The 18,974-nt window shown below is 47.2% G+C and overlaps 1 protein-coding gene across 10 annotated transcripts in view; it reads left to right on the top strand.

The window, feature by feature from the left end:
* PLD5 (phospholipase D family member 5) overlaps positions 1-18,974 on the top strand; it is a 208,248-nt gene that overhangs the window by 95,928 nt on the left and 93,346 nt on the right. For 5 of the 10 annotated variants that reach the window (XM_053301478.1, XM_053301451.1, XM_053301441.1 and 2 more), the window contains exon 2: positions 9,144-9,280. In XM_053301478.1, the coding sequence (XP_053157453.1) occupies positions 9,144-9,280 (137 nt within the window). Of the gene's footprint in view, positions 1-2; positions 211-6,706; positions 6,719-7,275; positions 7,356-9,143; positions 9,288-18,974 lie in introns of those variants that run through there. The other 5 variants (XM_053301517.1, XM_053301506.1, XM_053301495.1 and 2 more) reach the window with 3 other exon arrangements.

Below are 18,974 nucleotides of genomic sequence, written 5' to 3'. Positions count from 1 at the left end.
ATGGGCTGCTCAACTTCAGCCCTCCTACAGCTGTCGGCCTACAACTCCCATAATCCCTGGCTATTGGCCACTGTGGCTGGGGATTGTGGGAGTTGTAGTCCAAAAACAGCTGGGGGGCCTAAGTTGAGCAGGCCTGCTTAAGACCTACATGCCTCATTGCTAGCTACATACAGGAAGAGAGAAGGAAGAAGACAGAAGTCTCTCTCTCCGGTGAGAGAATGAAACCTGTTTTCTATCAGTCTAACAAAGGGGAATCAGAGTCGAGAAATTATGGTCAGAGAGAGAATGCCCTTACTGTCTGCCTCTACCCCAGTGATCCTAGTGGCCAAAAGGGTTGCTAGTTTTAAGAGTAGATGCCATGCAGGAGCTGCATCTCCAATACAAAGTGCATTTATGGGTGGATATTAGATTTCTGAAATACAAAAGGGGGGCAGGTGGGGGCAAACTGTCTGAGGGGCACTTCCCCCCGCCCTGGAGCCACTCTTTGTCACTAACCTGAATGCAACCCACCAGCCATGAAAACTGATCTACTGGAGCTTGATAAACTTCCTGTTTTACCCAGAGGCACTCTGGGGCCGAAGTCCAGGGCCTTCACGCACCCCTGGGGGCTCCTAAATCCTCTTTATTCTGTTCCAGGTGGTGTGGTTTGTGCCCTCAAGAACCTACATGTTAAAAATGATGCTTAACTTGCAGCAGGGGGCCTCCAAAGGCCTTTAGGTCCAGGCTCCAAAATTCCCTAGGTGCACCTCTGGATTTACTTCCTGCATGGGACTGCAAAAGTGGTGGATTGACAAGCACCTCCACGCCATAGTATGGGACTGATAGGATGCATTCAGTTTGGCTGCTTTGTGTACACTTGAACTAGGTACACTTGAAATTGCTTGCAAAATTTACATCTGTCTTTCTTAGGTACAAAGAATGCCCTAATGCCTATGTTTCCTGCCAAGCGGGAGACTGTGGATACAATTATCACTGAATTTTGCCTCAGACAGAATTAGAAATCATTTGGAGATGACTTGTTGGGCACAATATCTGAGGAATTTCAAGGAAAGTTAAAAGAATTTCTAGAAGGCTACTGACATTTTTCAAGGGAGCTTCACAAATTTCTCTGTGAGCTAAATTTGGCCTGCAGTTGATAGTCACCTTGTTTGGTACCAACTGACTAGTGCCCTACAAAAATATGACTTCCAGTTACTTTTTGTTTGGCTAATGCCTTTATCAGGGGAGAGGGAGAAAAAAAGTGCAGAAAGCATAAGGCAAACCGGTGCAATACAAATTCTGAATTGCAATGACTATTTTAGTGCCATTAATTTACTGATTTAATAATTAGATCTGATAGGATCCCTCTTAAGTATAACTTATGTTACTTCTGAATAGCATATGAATACATCAACTGTAATAAATTACAGAATGTTCACTAGCTTATATGGACTTTGATTGCACCCAGTACTTGACCTTCATTGTTAATTCAGTTGTAATCGGGAAACTCAGTAGTTCAATGAATTATAAAAACTTCTTGCTGAATTATGCACAGGAAGTTCAAATAGCATAAGGTAGTTTGAGCTGGAAAATAATGAATTCCAGAGAAACACATCAGGTATTTAGTTGATATTGGTATGTTGTTCGTCTGTTTGGTAAAGCTATTTGTAATCCATTCACCATCTTTGAAGTTTTGTTTAAAAATACAGTCCTGTATTTGAACATAGCCATACTGAGTTTTAAAAAAATTGCAAATGATTTTTACATCATTTAGAAATAGCTTCTAAGATCTATTCCTTTGAGAGTATGGGTAGGTGCCAGGTTCTTACATTTTCAGCAGTCAAAAAAGAATGGCTGCCAATTGGAGCTTAAAATCCATGGTGGTCATCAGAGGTTGGCATTATTATTGTTTTGGTGTTTTGTTTTGTTTTAGAATATTTATATACTGCTTTTCAACAAGAAAACTCTCTATGTACATAGTAAAGTAAATGAAATAATGGTTCTTTTCCCAAAGCAGCTCACAGTCTAAAAACAAAAAAGACCAACAGGAGATACTAGCAAAGAACCTCTAGAAAAGATATTATGCTGGAATGAATAGAGGCAACTACTACCCCTCCACACACTAAATATAAGGGAGCCACTAATTAAAAAGGTGCTCTTTTGCCCACTTAGCAGTGCCAGGTGCTGGCCAGCAGAGCCTTCTAGCCCTTGTGCTCTGTCTTGCCATTGCTGCTCTTTATTTTGCCCTCTCTGAGCAGGAAAGGAGAAACAGGAGCAGCAGACACCACCACCTGCTTACTCACTTGCTCTCTACCCCTAGCTGGCAGTGGGAACTGGGCCTAGTGGGGATGCACTTTTGATCTGAATGCAGATTACACTGAAAGCAATGAAGTGCGGATAGACAATATCCACAATCTCTGACTACTGAGGTAACATTTGGGTGCACATCCAATTTATGCCTTTATGCCAATTTATGCCTTTTGATCCAGCAAGTGATGCATGTGTGGAAAATTGCTTCTGTATGCATATTCCTGAGCTAGATCAGGTAGCTCCAGTTCTCCTTTTGGAAGAAAGTATACACTCCTCATGGTACTTTATGTAAATTGATGACTGTGTTATGTCAAAGTGGAAAACTGCTGGCCAAATCACACACTAGGGCTATTCACGCTATCATCATGATGAAGGTAGGAGACAACAAACACAGCTATTAATGCTCATGTGAACCCATGCAAATCTCTCCAACCCAGCTGACTCAAATGTGGGTAGCCCAGCTTCTGGGCATCATTATTTACTAAGGTAGGAGGGAAAGAGGAGCTGTCCTCTCTCAGTATGTTTTATTTATTTATTTTATTTATTGTTGCATTTATATACCGCCTTTCATTAAAAGACAACCCCAAGGCAGTTTACAAAAGTTAAAACTTTTAACTTAAAAGTTAAAAAGTTAAATATTAAGCTAAAAAATATATAAAAACAGACCAAATTTAAAATCTATAAAATACTAGCATAAAAACAATACAACAGGTAAAAACACACAGAAGCAGCAGTAAAAATGATTATGTAAAAGCCTGGATAAAAAGCCAAGTTTTAACAAGCTTTCTAAAAGCTGTGATGGAGTCCGAGGAGCGAATGGCCATTGGGAGAGCATTCCAAAGTTTGGGGGCAGCAACAGAGAAGGCTGTCCCGAGTGCACGACAGCCGGGCCTCCCTCATTGTCGGCACCCGGATCTCATCAAGTGGGCAGCAACCCTTGGGAGCAGGCGGTCCCTCAAATACCCCGGGCCCAAACCATTAAGGGCCTTAAAGGTCAAAACCAGCACCTTGAATTGGACCCAGAAACTAACCGGCAGCCAGTGCAACTCTTTCAAAATGGGTGTGATGTGCTCCCAACGGGCAGCTCTGGATAAAACCCTAGCTGCCGCGTTTTGCACTAGCTGCAGTTTCTGGATATTCTTCAAGGGCAGCCCCACGTAGAGCGCGTTACAGTAATCCAGCCGCGACGTGACTAAGGCATGGGTAACCGTGGCCAGATCTACCTTCTCGAGAAAGGGATGCAGCTGGCGCACTAGCCGAAGCCGTGCAAAGGCACCCCTGGCCACCACCTCCACCTGAGCCTCTGGCCACCACCTCCACCTGAGCCTCCAAAAGCAGAGCCGGGTCCAGTAGTAGCCCCAAGCTGCGTACTTGCTCCTTCAAGGGGAGTGCAACCCCATCCAGAAACGGTAAAATCTCCTCATCCTGATTGGCTCTCCTACTGACCAACAGTACCTCCGTCTTATCCAGATTAAGTTTCAGTTTATTAGCCCACATCCAACCCATCACGGCCTCCAGCCCCCAAATTCAGGACATCCACCGCATCCCTAGGATCAGATGACAAGGAGAGATAGAGCTGAGTGTCATCCGCATATTGCTGACAACTCAGTCCAAGTCCCCGGATGACCTCTCCCAGCGGCTTCATGTAGATGTTAAACAGCATGGGGGAGCCTGCTGGACCCCAAAGCCTGCGGGACCCCACAGGCCAATGGCCACGGGGCGAAGCAGTAGTCCCCCAGCACCACCTTCTGGACCCTCCCCTCAAGAAAGGACCGGAACCACTGCAACGCAGTGCCTCCGATTCCCATACTCGAGAGGCGGCCTAGAAGGATACCATGGTCGATGGTATCGAACGCCTCCGAGAAGTCCAGCAGAACCAACAGGGACGCACTCCCCCTGTCTAGTTCCCGGCGTAGGTCATCCACTAGAGCGACCAAGGCAGTCTCAGTCCCATACCTGGGGCGGAAGCCAGATTGAAAAGGGTCCAGATTACCCGTATCATCCAAGATCCTCTGCAGCTGGGACGCCACCACACGCTCCATCACCTTGCCCAAGAAGGGCAGGTTAGACACAGGTCTATAGTTATCCAGGTTGGAGGGATCAAGGGAGGGCTTTTTTAATAGTGGTCTTACCACCGCCTCCTTGAGGCACGATGGCATCCTGCCCTCCCTTAATGAAGCATTAATTATCACCTCCAACCATCTACCAGGATCTTGTCCACATCCTCAGGCCGCACCAACCGAAAAGAATCCAACACAACGGGACCAGATGGTACCAGAGGCACGTCTGCCGGAACTGCCAAAACTCTGGAGTCCTGGTCAGCACGGATGCGAGCGACTTTATCTGCAAAGTGACAGGCAAACTGATCACAAAGAGCTTAGATGACTCCTCCCCCATTGTCTGGGGGGATGTGTGGAGCAAGGTTTTTACCACACAAAACAGCTCTGTTTGTCTGCACTGAGCAGACGCAATGGAGGCAGAGAAAAAGCATTTCTTTGCCGCCCCCACCGCCATGGCGTAGTCCCTAAAATGGGCTCTAGCCCGTGTTCGGTTGGATTCATTACGACTCTTCCTCCAGCGTCGTTCCAGCCGTCGTCCGTGTTAATTCCTCGCCCTAAACTCCAAGGAAAACCAAGGAGCAGATCGGGCTTCACCAAGCCGGAGAGGGCGTTTAGGAGTAACCGTGTCAACAGCCCGGGCCGTCTCTCCATTCCAGAGATCAACCAGGGCCTCGACAGGGTCACCAGCTCTGGACACTGGAAACTCCCTGAGAGCTGTCTGGAATCCACGCCGATCCATAAGCCTCCGGGGGCGGACCATCCTAATTGACCCATCACCCCTGCAGAGGGCAGACGGAGCAGTCAAACTAAACCCCACCAGATGATGATCTGTCCATGACAAGGGAGTCGTCTCAAATTCCCCCACCTCCAGATCATTTATTTCCCAGTCGGCAAAAACCAGATCCAGAGTGTGTCCTGCCACGTGGGTAGGGCCCGATACCAACTGAGACAGGCCCATGGTTGCCATGGAGGCCATGAATTCCTGAGCCGCACCCACTAGGGGGGCCTCAGTGTGGACATTGAAATCCCCCAAAACCATAAGCCTGGGGGAACCCAAGGCCACCTCCGAGACCACCCCCGCCAGCTCAGGTAGGGAGACTGAAGTGCAGCGGGGTGGTCGGTACACCAGCAGAATCTCCAGCCTATCTCGGAGGCCGACCCTCAAGGACAAACACTCAAAATTCTGAGATTGCCTGACCAGGCACCTGGAAACGGGGAGGGTCTCTCGAAAGATAACTGCAACGCCTCCTCCCCAACCCTCAAGGTGGGGCTGCTGCACAATCTGGAAACCTGGAGGACAGAGCTGAGAGAGACCAACCCTGCCCAGCATATCCAACCAGGTCTCCATCACACATACCAGGTCAGCATGCTCATCCACAATCAAATCGTGGATGAGAGAAGTTTTTGCATTAACTGACCTGGCATTTAGCAACAGCACTCTAATCTTCGAGGGAGTGTTTTCAGTAGGGGTGTGCACGGAACCGCGAAGCTGCGGTCCGGCACTGGGGTGGGGGGTTCCATTAAGGGCGGGGGGGCTTTACTTACCCCTCCCGCGCTTTCCACACTCTGCCGCCGTAATTATTGAAAAAATTGCTCCTCCGATGGCTCCTCCTCCAATGGCTGCTCCGTTTAAAAAAAATGGCTGCCCCCTTGAAGCCCCGGCCCCCTGCTGCTGCTGCCCTCTTGAAGACCCCTCCCGCCTCCTTAAATCTCGCCTGGGCCCCGAGATGACTCTTCAGAAGCGGGCGGCAGGGAGATGTCCTCCCGCCCCCTTCCCTGCCGGGCTCAGGCTGCAAAAGACTTTAGGAAGGCTTCTGCGCGCGCACGCGCAGAAGCCTTCCTAAAGACTTTTGCAGCCTGAGCCCAGCAGGGAAGGGAGCGGGAGGACATCTCCCCGCCGCCCGTTTCCCTTCCGGTCTGCCAAAGTACTTTTACTTTTGCAAACGGGCACCCGTTTCCCTGCCGGTCTGCAAAAGTAAAAGTACTTTTGCAAAAAGTACTTTTACTTTTGCAAAAGTAAAAGTACTTTGGCAGACCGGCAGGGAAACGGGCGGCGGGGAGATGTCCTCCCGCTCCCTTCCCTGCCGGGCTCAGGCTGCAAAAGTCTTTAGGAAGGCTTCTGCGCGTGCGCGCGCAGAAGCCTTCCTAAAGTCTTTTGCAGCCTGAGCCCGGCAGGGAAGGGGGCGGGAGGACATCTCCCCGCCGCCCGCTTCTGAAGAGTCATCTCGGGGCCCGGGTGAGATTTAAGGAGGCGGGAGGGGGCTTCAAGAGGGCAGCAGCAGCAGGGGGCCGGGGCTTCAAGGGGGCAGCCATTTTTTAAAAACGGAGCAGCCATCGGAGGAGGAGCCATCGGAGGAGCAATTTTTACAGTAAATACAGCAGCAGAGTGTGGAAAGCGCGGGAGGGGCAAGTAAAGCCCCCCCCGCCCTTAATGGAACCCCTCAAACTACCCTTCCGAACCAAAACCACCCCGTGACCGGACCGGTCTGGAGGCCTTTAGAATGGCCTCCGAACTGGTCTGTGCACATTCCTAGTTCTCAGAGCTCCCTGGGGTCAGAGGGTTGGGAGAAGGGTCGGGAAAAGGAACAGGCCTCAATTGCCTGGACTGTTTCCCCCTGTAATGGCCTGTCCAACTCCCACCGCCATACCTCCCTCTGCCTGCTACCTGTGATATACCAAAACTTACCTGTGATATACCTGTTGGTTGTGAGGGTGCATTTGCCATTTCTAGGAATCCCCAAGAGTGAGCAGCCATGTTTGTAACCGAGAGCTGTGGCTAGAGGGGCTGCTATCTGTGTATGTGCTGTTCTGCATCGCACACTCTTGGGTCCTTTGTTGGTGATGCCTTCAATACAGCTGGGCCTGCCTTCAGATCCTTCATGGCCAATCAGAGGATAGCTAATACGTGATGTTTTCTCATCTCCAGGCAGCACAATGCATACTGGGAAGCCTCTCTTGATCCTTGGAGAACCTGCTATGCTTCCAGATCATGGCTGCCATGATAATGTGGGTACTAAGTTTGTAGACCCAAAAGGAGGTTCTGCTCATCTGTGGAAAACCAAATAGGAGCTCTTCCTCCTCTCAAAACACCCCCAGATGATTGTGTGAAAGGCCTTGTTACGTTAAACATGTAGTTTGGCCCTGTGTCAGTTTTTTCTGTAAATTGCAGCCATGAGGGTTGCCTGGAGTGCAGTACATGAGGAGGGGGCATTTAACCCTTTACTATGTAGTCCTGAAAAAATAATAATAATGCCCAAGGGTGGCTCTTTTCTGAGATGGGATGAGGCAGTTGCCCCAGGTTCAGAAACAAGGTAGGGTGCAGGGGTGGCAGGCATCAGCCCCCTCCAATAGCACCATTCCATGGGTCTCCCTGCTCTCTTGCTGCCACTGCCCTTCCTCACCCCACTGGGGCATGTTCATTTTCCCTTCCTTGCCCAGCTGGTGCACCTCTTCTTTCCTTTATCGCTTCCGCTGTGTGAACTAAGAACACTGCTGCCACTGCCTGACTTGGTCATGCCGCCAAGCATGAACCGAGACTGCTCACATGCCATGGCCATTGGCTTGGCAGCATGGCCTGCTAAGCACCTACCCACAGATGCGGGGGTGGGGAGAGACATCTTGTCCTTTTGTCTAGAGAGCAACATAGCATGGACTATCCCTGAGCATGCCCCTGAAGCAGTTATTAGCCGTGGGAGGAAATCTTCCATTGGTATCAACGGAAGCTTCCTTCTCACCTCCATCACAAATTGGGTGCCAAACTCCCCATACACCACTTTTCCAATCCTGATCAGGGTCCCAATGACTACTTTTAAGTTTTACATACACACACTACAAGTTTAATATGTTTTGGAAAAGCAACGTAATTCATTATGCAGCATCCACATTGTGCACATTGGCTTAATTTCTTAGTGGAAGAGCAGGGGGAAAGGGAAGACAATGACCAACAATCACCAATGCACACACAGAGTAACTCTTTAGGAATGCGAACAAAGGAGAAAATGTCATTTAATTATATTTACAATTAAGACCATGTATTTATTTCCCTTGAATACTATAGCTGTTTTTACAGACAGTAGCATGTCTGTATATTTACTAATGAAGCATGGGCATCAGAGCCCATGAAGTGCTAGTCACCACGTTGGTCACCATATTTTCTGAGGAGCAAGCATTCATGTGCTGTTGCGCAAGAGAACAAATACTTTTCAGAGCTCACTCAGAGTAGAAAACACATTGCTGAGGGTTAAGCAATGTGTTTTCTCTCTAAGAGAGCAGTTCCAGAGTGCAGATGAGCTATGAAAAATATTTGTACTAGCATGGGTTCTAGCACTGTATGCGTGCTATTGTTTGAAGTATGGAAGAAGCATTAGTTAGGATGTCAGCCAGTAATTCAGTTTCCACCTTAAAATTGTAGTGATTGGTATGTTTCATTAAAAACCATCTTTGTTCCATGTCATACTTTGATGCCATAATACTTAATAAAGAAACATTTATATATGTAGAAATAATTTTTAATATAACAATGGTATTTCCATCATGGAAAAAATGTTTCTGTTAGCCTTATGATACTATTTTTTGTGGTATATGTTTTGTGGGGGCAGGGGTGGGGTGGGGTTTGGTAACTTTCAGGACCAATTCAAATGGATTTTAGAAGGAAACTCTGTTATAAAAAGATCATATAGTAACATTTATGGTGATATATTCACAGGTTCTATTAGGTTTTTATAAGTATGCGAAGATCACTTCACTTCCTAGCATTTTTATTATCTCCATTTTAATCTCCTTAATCTCTTTCAGTCCCAGCAAAAATGCATTGTGATCTTTGCACTGGTTTGCTGCTTTGCAATTCTGGTTGCGCTGATATTTTCGGCTGTGGATATTGTCGGGGAAGATGAGGATGGACTCTCAGAAAAGAACTGTCAAAATAACTGTCGGTAAGAGGTAACAAACAAAACTTATTTTTTGGGTGGGGGACAATATTCATATGCAATAGAAAAACCAGGAGCTAACAAGATCTATAATGGGAAAAAGAGCATTCTCTGGCTATGTTCACAGGAACAAAGTCTACATTGTATTGTATTGGTAAGGCCAGACAAAAATCATAATGCCGTATTTGTATGTTCATGCATAAACATGAAACACTATTCACTGCCAATATCTCCAAGACTCTAAATCTCACAACCCATTCAATATACCATGTAGTCTGAAATTTATTTTTCTCATGTGAGCTTAAAGTATTTTTGTTTTAAGTTGATATACAAAAGAGAAGTTGTTTTAAACATTTTATCTGAAAACCCAGTTAATGTCTGTCTTTGGAAATTGTAATCAATCTCCAAAGCACATGCTCTAAATGCAGGAAGTCCTAGATTCAGTCCCGGATATATCCAGGTAAGGCTGGGAAAGACCTCTGACTCAGGCGTGGAGCCAGCCCAACAGCAGCTTGTGACCTGTCCTGCCCGGCAGCCCTTCTAGTGATGCCCTGTGCATTGTGACATCACATGAAAGGGGGTGTGGCTCGGGCTCCAGAAAGCCCAAGCGAGCTCCCCCACCCCGTCTATTTCAGGCAGCGCCTGCTGCCTGACAGCATTTTATTTCTCTTTCCCTCGCTGGAGGGAGAGAAAGGAAAATAAAGGCTGTCAGGCAGCAAACGCTGCATGAAATGGACAGTGGGAGAGCTCATCCAGGCTCTCCGGAGCCTGGGTGTGAGTGGGGGAGAGCTCATTTGGGGTGCTCCGGAGCCCGAACCACACACCCCTGCGGGCTTTGGTGGTGTTTTCCATTGGCGGTCTGGGTTTTTTGAACCCGTTTGCACAATGGTGACTCTGCCCTTGCTCTGACTGAAACTCTGGAGAGCTTCTGTCAGTTATAATAGACAATACCAAGCTATATGGAGCAGTGTTTTGGGTCATATAAGGCAGCTTCACAGACAAATATGGCCAGTTCAAAAGGCCCATATACTATAGTAGGGGGCTTGGAAGGAGACAGTAGCACTGTCTGTCTTTTGTGCTGCTGCTGCCTTCTCCCATGTGTCTTCTCATACGGAAATGGGAATGCTTCTCTTCTCTTCTCTTGCTCAGCAGATGGGAGACGACAGAATCAGCAGCTCCATCTACCCTCCAAGAGTGAGGAGGAGAAAGAGCTGCTGCCACCACACCCACATTGCATTCTCCCCATTCACCAAAGGGAAGGAACGACTGCTTGCCTGCACATCTCAGCTGTCCCTTACTTGCCACTATTGCCTCCCCCTCCACAAATGGCTGGCACTGTGAGCACAGCACCGGCCTGACTCCCAACTCCCGAATGGAGCCACGGGGCTCCTTTCAGGAGCCAGACCATGCCTCCGCATCTGACATCCCCCGCATCTGATGCAGGGGGTGGGGTGAGCGGGGCCACAGCTGCGCACCGGCCACTGGTGGTCAGGCTCTGTGCATGAGCATCTTCCTATATCGCTGCTGCCCAATATAGAAGTTTACCATAATCTGCAAAACATACCAGCAGGGATTCGAACCAGCAATCTCTTGCTCCCTAGGCAAGTTACTTCCCTGCTGTGCCATTAGGTGGCATTGCTCAGTGCATTTACCTGTGATTGTTCTTTGAAAAGAAGCAGGGACAAAGCATATGAAAACTTAGAGCCTTAATATAACCTGTTCCTATGAGACAATAGAATAAGTTCATCTCAGCTCGTAGATAAAGTTACTAATTTTTTGTTTGTTTGTTTGTTTGTTTGTTTCTTTCTTTCTTTAAAAAGTATTTATACCTCACCCCTCTAGTACACAATTGCTCAGGGCAGCTCACAACATAATAAAAAGATACCCTGTAAAATAAGATGAATAAAGTTAACCAAATTTAAGTTAAACAAGTTAAAAGTCCAAGCTAAAACTATAAAGTTTTAGAATCCAGAAGGTATGGAAGGGCGGTATAGAAACTGAATAAATATATACATAATATAAATTATGTAATTTATTATGTATTATGTAATTACATAATAGAAGCCTGCTGGAGAAGAGGAGAAGAGGATACCATCTCCCCCAGGGTGTGAGACTGGGGTGCCTGCCTCTTCTCTTCTGCCCTCCCTGGTTGCCATCTGCCTCCCCCCAGGACTGCTTGCGGAGAGGCTTTGCAGGACTGGGGCTGTAAGGGTGCCTGAGCAGCTTTCCTGGTTCCACCTGCTGAGCTTATTGCTCAGCCTATATAGGAAGACTGCCGGTGGCCACAGCCCTCAGAAGCCTGCTGGAGAAGAGGATACCATCTCCCCCAGGGTGTGAGACTGGGGTGCCTGCCTCTTCTCCTCTGCCCTCCCTGGTTGCCATCTGCTTCCCCCCCAGGACTGCTTGCGGAGAGGCTTTGCAAGACTGGGGCTGTAAGGGTGCCTGGGCAGTTTTCCTGGTTCCACCTGCTGAGTTTATTGCTCAGCCTATATAGGAAGACTGCCGGTGGCGGCGGGCCCACCACTGGTGGGGTTGCCACCGAAGGGGTGACACCAAAGGGGGTTGCCCCTTTAGGGGAGCCACCTCGGGGGAGAAATGAGGGCGAGGGCTGGACACTTTGTCCAAACATTTGTATAGAGGGAGGCATTCAATAGTGGGGCTTCTGTTTAAAGTGGTGCTGAGGTTGGGTTGAAGTTGTAATGTTTGTGGGTTTGTCTGGAGATGGGGATCCAGGGAGTGCCTTCGTTGAAGGTGGGGCAGCTATTCCGGTGGTGTTGGGGAATAGAAGAAGAAATGTTGGCAGGTCAGCAGGCTGTTCTAGGGGAAGGGTGGTCAGAAATCTAGTAGCTGTTCCCCTTTCCGGCTGTCCTGCCACTCTTTGACCTCGGGGAGCACTGCCAACATCCCACATAACCTTACCTTGCTCCTCTGCAATGCCAGGTCAGTCCAGAATAAATCAGAACTCATCCATGATTTGATCATGGATGAAGGGGCTGACCTGATGTGTATTACTGAGACTTGGTTGGGGGAGGCTAGTGGTCCAGTCTGGTCCCAGCTTCTCCCGTCAGGATATTCTGTAGAGGAGCAGGTGAGGGGACGTGGGCGGGGATGTGGAGTGGCTGTGGTCTATAACATCTCCCTTACCAGGGTCCCTGTTAGGGTATCGGACCATATCGAATGTGTGTGCTTGAGTTTGGGGACCAGGGATAGATTGGGACTTCTGTTGGTGTACCGATCGCCCCGCTGCCCAACGGAATCCCTTACTGAGCTCACGGACTTGGTCGCGGAACTTGCGTTGGAGTCTTCCAGACTTTTGGTGCTGGGGGACTTCAATGTTCATTTTGGGACCAATTTGTCCGGGGCAGCTCAGGAGTTCATAGCGGCCATGACGACTATGGGCCTATCCCAGGCAGTCTCTGGATCGACGCATATTGCAGGTCACACACTTGATTTGGTCTTTTATTCTGATCAGGGTGGTGTTCCTGGGTGGGGACTCCTACGATTTCCCCGTTGTCATGGACGGACCACCATCTGGTTAAGGTTGGACTTACAACCGCTTTCCACTTTCGCAGGGGCGAGGGGCCTATTAGAATGGTCTGCCCGAAGAGGTTACTGGATCCGGTTGGATTCCAAGAAGCCTTGGAGGGATTTAATGTTGGCTCTACTGGTGATCCTGTTGATGCCCTGGTTGAGAACTGGAACAACTTGCTCACCAGGGCAGTAGACACGATTGCTCCTAAGAGTCCCCTCTGACCTGCTTCAAAATTGGCCCCTTGGTATACGGAAGATCTACGGGGGCTGAAGTGGCAAGGTAGGCGACTGGAGCGCAATTGGAGAAAAACTCGACTCGACTCTGACAGATTACGACATGGAGCACATTTAAAGATCTATGCTCAGGCGATACGTGTGGCAAAGAAGCGGTTCTTTTCTGCCCATATTGCCTTTGCGAGTTCATGTCCGGCGGAGTTGTTCAGGGTTGTGAGGGGACTAGTATCTGCTCCCTCTCCCTTGAACCAGAATTTGGAGGCATCAGTTACCCGCTGTGGTGTGTTTAATGAATTTTTCGCAGACAAAATCTCTCGGATTCGGGCTGACCTAGATGGGGACTCCACAATTAATTTGATGTCTGAACTGGAGGTGTCCGACAACTCCTCTTATACGATTCGACAGGATCAATTTCAGTTTGTGACTCCTGATGATGTGGACAAGTTGCTTGGAGCGGTGAGGCCTACCACTTGTCCTCTTGATCCTTGTCCAACATGGCTTGTTCTATCTAGCAGGGAGGCTGTTGTAGGTGGCCTGGTAGAAATCATAAATGCTTCTCTGAGGGAGGGCAGGATGCCTCCTTGTCTTAAGGAGGCAATTATTAGACCTCTTCTAAAGAAGCCTGTGTTAGATCCCTCAGAGTTGAGCAATTATAGGCCAGTTTCCAATCTCCCATGGCTGGGCAAGGTAACTGAGAGGGTGGTGGCCTCTGAGCTCCAGGCGGTCTTGGAGGAAACTGATTATCTAGACCCATTTCAAACTGGTTTTCGGGCGGGCTATGGGGTGGAGACTGCCTTGGTCGGCCTGATGGATGATCTCCAATTGGCAATGGTCAGACGAAGTGTGACTCTGCTGGTCCTCTTGGATCTCTTGGCGGCGTTCGATACTATCGACCATAGTATCCTTCTGGAACGTCTGAGGGGGTTGGGGGTGGGAAGCACTGTTTTACAGTGGTTCCGCTCCTACCTCTCGGACAGATTCCAGATGGTGTCGATTGGAGATTGTTGCTCTTCAAAATCTGAGCTTAAGTATGGTGTCCCTCAAGGCTCCATGCTTTCTCCAATGCTTTTCAACATCTACATGAAACCGCTGGGAGAGATCATCAGGGGATTTGGAGCTGGGTGTTACCAGTATGCTGATGACACCCAGATCTACTTCTCCATGTCAACTTCTTCAGGAGTTGGCATATCCTCCCTAAATGCGTGCCTGGAAGCAGTAATTGGCTGGATGAGGGAGAATAAACTGAAGCTGAATCCAGATAAGACGGAGGTACTTATTGTGCGGGGTCGGAACTCTAGAGACGATTTTGATCTGCCTGTTCTAGACGGGGTCACACTTCACAAAGGAACAGGTTTGCAGTCTGGGAGTACTTCTGGATCAACGTCTCTCCTTGGTTTCTCAGGTTGAGGCGGTGGCCAGGGGTGCTTTCTGTCAGCTCCGGCTGATACGCCAGCTGCGCCCGTTTCTCGAGATCAATGACCTCAAAGCAGTAGTACATTTGTTGGTAACCTCCAGACTGGACTTCTGTAATGCGCTCTACGTGGGGCTGCCTTTGTACGTAGTCCGGAAACCAGGGGCGTCTCTAGGGTAGGGCAGGCAGGGCACATGCCCCGGGTGCCACTTGAAGGGGGGCACCATTTTTTAAAATGAAAAAAAAAAATTTTAATGGCCATCAAAAACAAAATGGCCACCACACATGCTCAAATGGCCTCTGCAAGGCCCTAGTATCTGGGGAAAGTCAAATTCTCCATTTATGTTTAAAACTTATGTAATAGTGATGCTACAATGCATAGTAGAGAATTAGACAGGCACTTCTGTTTAGTTTTCCAAGTACACCTCCATATAGTATTTGGGTATTTCATGAGCCCCAGCATACTGAAATTTGTAGTTTTCCAGCATTTTTTGGTCTGGCTATGTCCACTGCTAAATAGTTTTTGAAATATTAAAAGATTAACGAGCTTAACTTGTATTTTTGAACTGATATTATGGTAAAGTTATCTGAAAGATGGGTGTCAGATGTTTGGACAGGGGGTGCAATTTCAGTGCTTGCCCTAGGCGCTATTTCCCTAGATACGCCTCTGCCAGAAACTTCAGTTGGTTCAGAATGCGGCAGCCAGGTTGGTCTCTGGGTCATCTCGGAGAGACCACATTACTCCCTTGTTGATGGAGTTACACTGGCTGCCAATAGGTTTTCGGGCAAAATACAAAGTGCTAGTCATAACTTATAAAGCCCTAAACAGCTTAGGCTCTGGGTATTTAAGAGAGCGTCTTCTTCGCTATGAGCCCCACCGGCTGCTGAGGTCACTTGAGGAGGTCCGTCTCCAGTTACCACCAACTTGTTTGGTGGCTACACAGAGACGGGCCTTCTTGGCTGCTGCCCCGAGATTGTGGAATGTGCTCCCTGCTGAGATACGATCCTCCCCATCTCTGGCAATTTTCAGAAAACACCTGAAAACACATCTCTTCAGCCAGGCTTTCTCAGCTTTTTAAAACTTGTTTTTAAATTGTTTTGATTATTTAATTGTTGTTTTATGATGTTTTTAATTGTTAATCATTGTTTTATGTTTTATAATTTTTGTTTAATTATTAATTGATTTTAATGGTGTTTTAATGTAAACCGCCCTGAGCCTTTTGGAAGGGCGGTATAAAAGTTTTAAAAATAAATAAATAAATAAATAAATAAATAAATAAATAAATAGATAGATATAAAGTTGGCTTTATAACACACCTATCAAATACTTGTGTGAAATGAAATCGAACTTCAAATATTTAATGTATGGGATAGTCAAATCAAGTGCCATACACATACAAAGCTTTAGACGTATGGATAAGCACATTTAATAAAGTAATTATTATCAATTCAAATTGTTCAGCAGATTTAGTGTTTATCTTCTCCAAATTTCATGAATTAATACAAGCTCTATTGTGGGAGTTCTGATTTTCCTCTGCTATGGCAATAAAGGCTTGCTGGCTTACTTGTCTGTTTGTTTTGACAGCAAACATCAAGTTGCCAAAAGAGAATAAAATCCTCAAAGTACTATATAAGAACCAATTATAAATGAAACTTGACATTCAGCAATAAAATAATCAACAGTAAATTGTTAATCATCAAAATCCTTTCCCAAGTTATATTAGATTTTGCATCGCAATGCATGTGGGATGAATCATATAGGAACAGATGCCTGCTAAGAGGCAGGGCCCACGTCATTAGGGTTTTGAACACAAGCTTCTTAAATTGCACCTGGAGGATTTTGGGTTGTACAGAGTACTTCCTGGGGAAGAGGAGATTTGCAAAAATCACACACCCCTGCATGCAAGTGACTGTGCTTTTGAAGAAGAACCACAACCACAGGGGGCTTGCATCCTTTGGCTGCATGTGCGCAGTGTTAGGATTTAAGCCATTGTTTAGAATATTGTTTCTTTTTATAAATATTTGGCGGTGTGGTTGTGAGAAGCTGATTTTTTTAAAAATGGCAGAATATTTTATTGCAATATGTCTGGGAAGGAAAACCATCCAGAGTAGCTAAAACTGAGATGCTGAAGCATAAATGGGAAGTAGGTTTGGGATTAGGAGGCAGTTTGATTGTGGTTGAAGGTTTCCATCCTATCCCATTCATTATAGGATCAAGCATTTAATTAGCATGATAATTAGCATAAGGTAAAGTGCCATCAAGTCGGTGTCGACTCTTAGCGACTATAGAGCCCTGTGGTTGTCTTTGGTAGAATACAAGAGGGGTTTACCATTGCCTCCTCCCTCGCAGTATGAGATTATGCCTTTCAGTATCTTCCTATATAGCTGGATTCAATTCAACCACATATCAAATTGCAGATTTTGATTTGTACAGACCCCTACATTGCTCCATCTTTATAGGAACATATGAAGCTGCCATATACTGAGTCAGACCATTGGTCCATTTAGCTCAGTATTGGCAGCAGCTTCTCCAATATTACAGGCTATAGTCTCTCTTGGCCCTATCTTGGAGTTGCCAGGCAGGGAACATGGAACCTTCTTTGTTCTTCCCAGGGTGACCCCATCACCTAAGGGAATATCTTACAGTGTTCACACATGTCTCACATTCAAATGCAAACTAGGGCAGACCCTGCTTAGCAAAGGGGACAATTCATGCTTGCTACCACAAGACCAGCTCTCCTCCTCAAAGGTTATATAACCTTACTCAGGCATACCATGGAAAATATAGGCTATATGATCGATCTATCTATCTATCTATCTATCTATCTATCTATCTATCTAATTCTCCAAGGCGTACCCATGGCTAATCTTGTGTGTGGCAGCTCTTGCGAGAGTTTGCCAGCAGAAGCACTTGATTGGGCAGTGAGGATTCCATATGCAGATAGTAGGAGGAGCCTGTGGCACCATGGTGATTGGGCAGTGGGGATTCCATATGCAGATAGGGAGGAGGAGCCTGTGATGGTTAAGTTCAGATGGAATGCAACTGTTGCTGGTCAGAAGATTTTCTTGATAGTAGAGGAAAGGAGCTCTTTCCTCCCTCACAACCCCTCTCTTCACAGACCCCTGCCCCCCCTCTTATATATAGGATAGTGGGCAGGGGTCTGGGAGGGAGGAAAGAACCCCTTCAAGAGAAGGAGGCTGCCGTTGTGTGAATTAGATGAGGAAACAAGATGAACAAGATATGTTAACTAAGGAAGGGAGAGAGAAAGAGAGAAAGAAAGGGAGGGGAAGAAAGACAGAGGGGAGGGGAGAGGGGAGGAGAAAAAAAGAGAGAGAGAAAGAAAGAAGGGCGAGGGATGGGCCTGAGCCTGTCAGTGGCCTGAGGGGAACAAGTGGCCATGGTGGCAGCAGCAGCAGCAAGGAAGGGCCCAGTCAACCACTGCTGCTCTTTGGGGCTACTGAGGGCATTGGCAGAGGGAGACAGGCAGGCAAGGGATGGGCCCGGGCCTGACAGCAGCCTGAAGGGAGTGAACGGCCATGGAGGTGGCGGCAGTGAGGAATGACCCAGTCTCCTCTGGTGCTGCTCCTGTGGGGGGGAGCAGGAGCGGGGTGAGGGTGGGGAGGTCTCTGGGGATAAGGGGCTGCAGCTTGGCCAATAGGCACCAGCAGTGCTGCAGCCACAACCAAGAGGGGTGAGGGGAATGGAGTAAAGGGATGGAGGAGTGACCAAGATGGGTGAGGGTGATGGAAGCAACGGGATCAAGGAGGAGGTGCAGGAGTGCGGCTCAGGTGAGCATGGAGAGATCTCTGAAATGAGGGGGGCTGTGGCAGGAGGTGAGGAGAGCAATCAAGTACTAGCACGCAGATGCTCTGCGCGGGTTAAGTTAGTTTAATACATTGTGTTTACTAATGATATGCTGAGCATTTTGAAGTTTCGTGTACAATCCTCTTCGTGATTCGGGAAGGGAAAGAGAAGGGGGGAATGAAGATTGGAGAAGGAAAAGAGGAATAATTGGAGGCTAGAAACATCCTTTATGCTGCCTATTAAACATATTTTGTGCAAGTTCACAAGGATTGTATATCTTGCTTATAAGGACAGTCAGAAACATAGGATATTGGTAGCAGCTTTTAGCCTCTCTCCTTGGAAGCATTTTTCTCTCTGAAGCATTTACTATTTGACATGCTCCAGCTTACTGTTGAATGAATACTGATTGTAACAGTCATCTGATTTATTTTGTAATAAATATCCCTCTTCTCTTTCTGTGAGAACAATTTATCAGTGTTTCGTATAAGCAGCTTTTTGAATGGGACTGCCCACCCAAAACCTAATTATGTACAGAAAGTATGTGACAGCCATTTTAAAAGCCATTTGTAAAGTGAAAGACTGGCAAAACGGTAATGATTTAAAAGGCTAATGTAGTCCGGTCATGGAACTTTAAAATTCCAAACTGTCAATTTCCTTGAGTACAGTTTAAAAGATTTCTAGATATAGCTTGACTTTTGTCTGGTTGACATTGCTGAGCA

This window comes from Hemicordylus capensis, chromosome 1 (genome assembly GCF_027244095.1).
Source record: "Hemicordylus capensis ecotype Gifberg chromosome 1, rHemCap1.1.pri, whole genome shotgun sequence".
Taxonomy (NCBI): domain Eukaryota; kingdom Metazoa; phylum Chordata; class Lepidosauria; order Squamata; family Cordylidae; genus Hemicordylus; species Hemicordylus capensis.
This window is presented reverse-complemented; position numbering and strand designations above follow the sequence as displayed.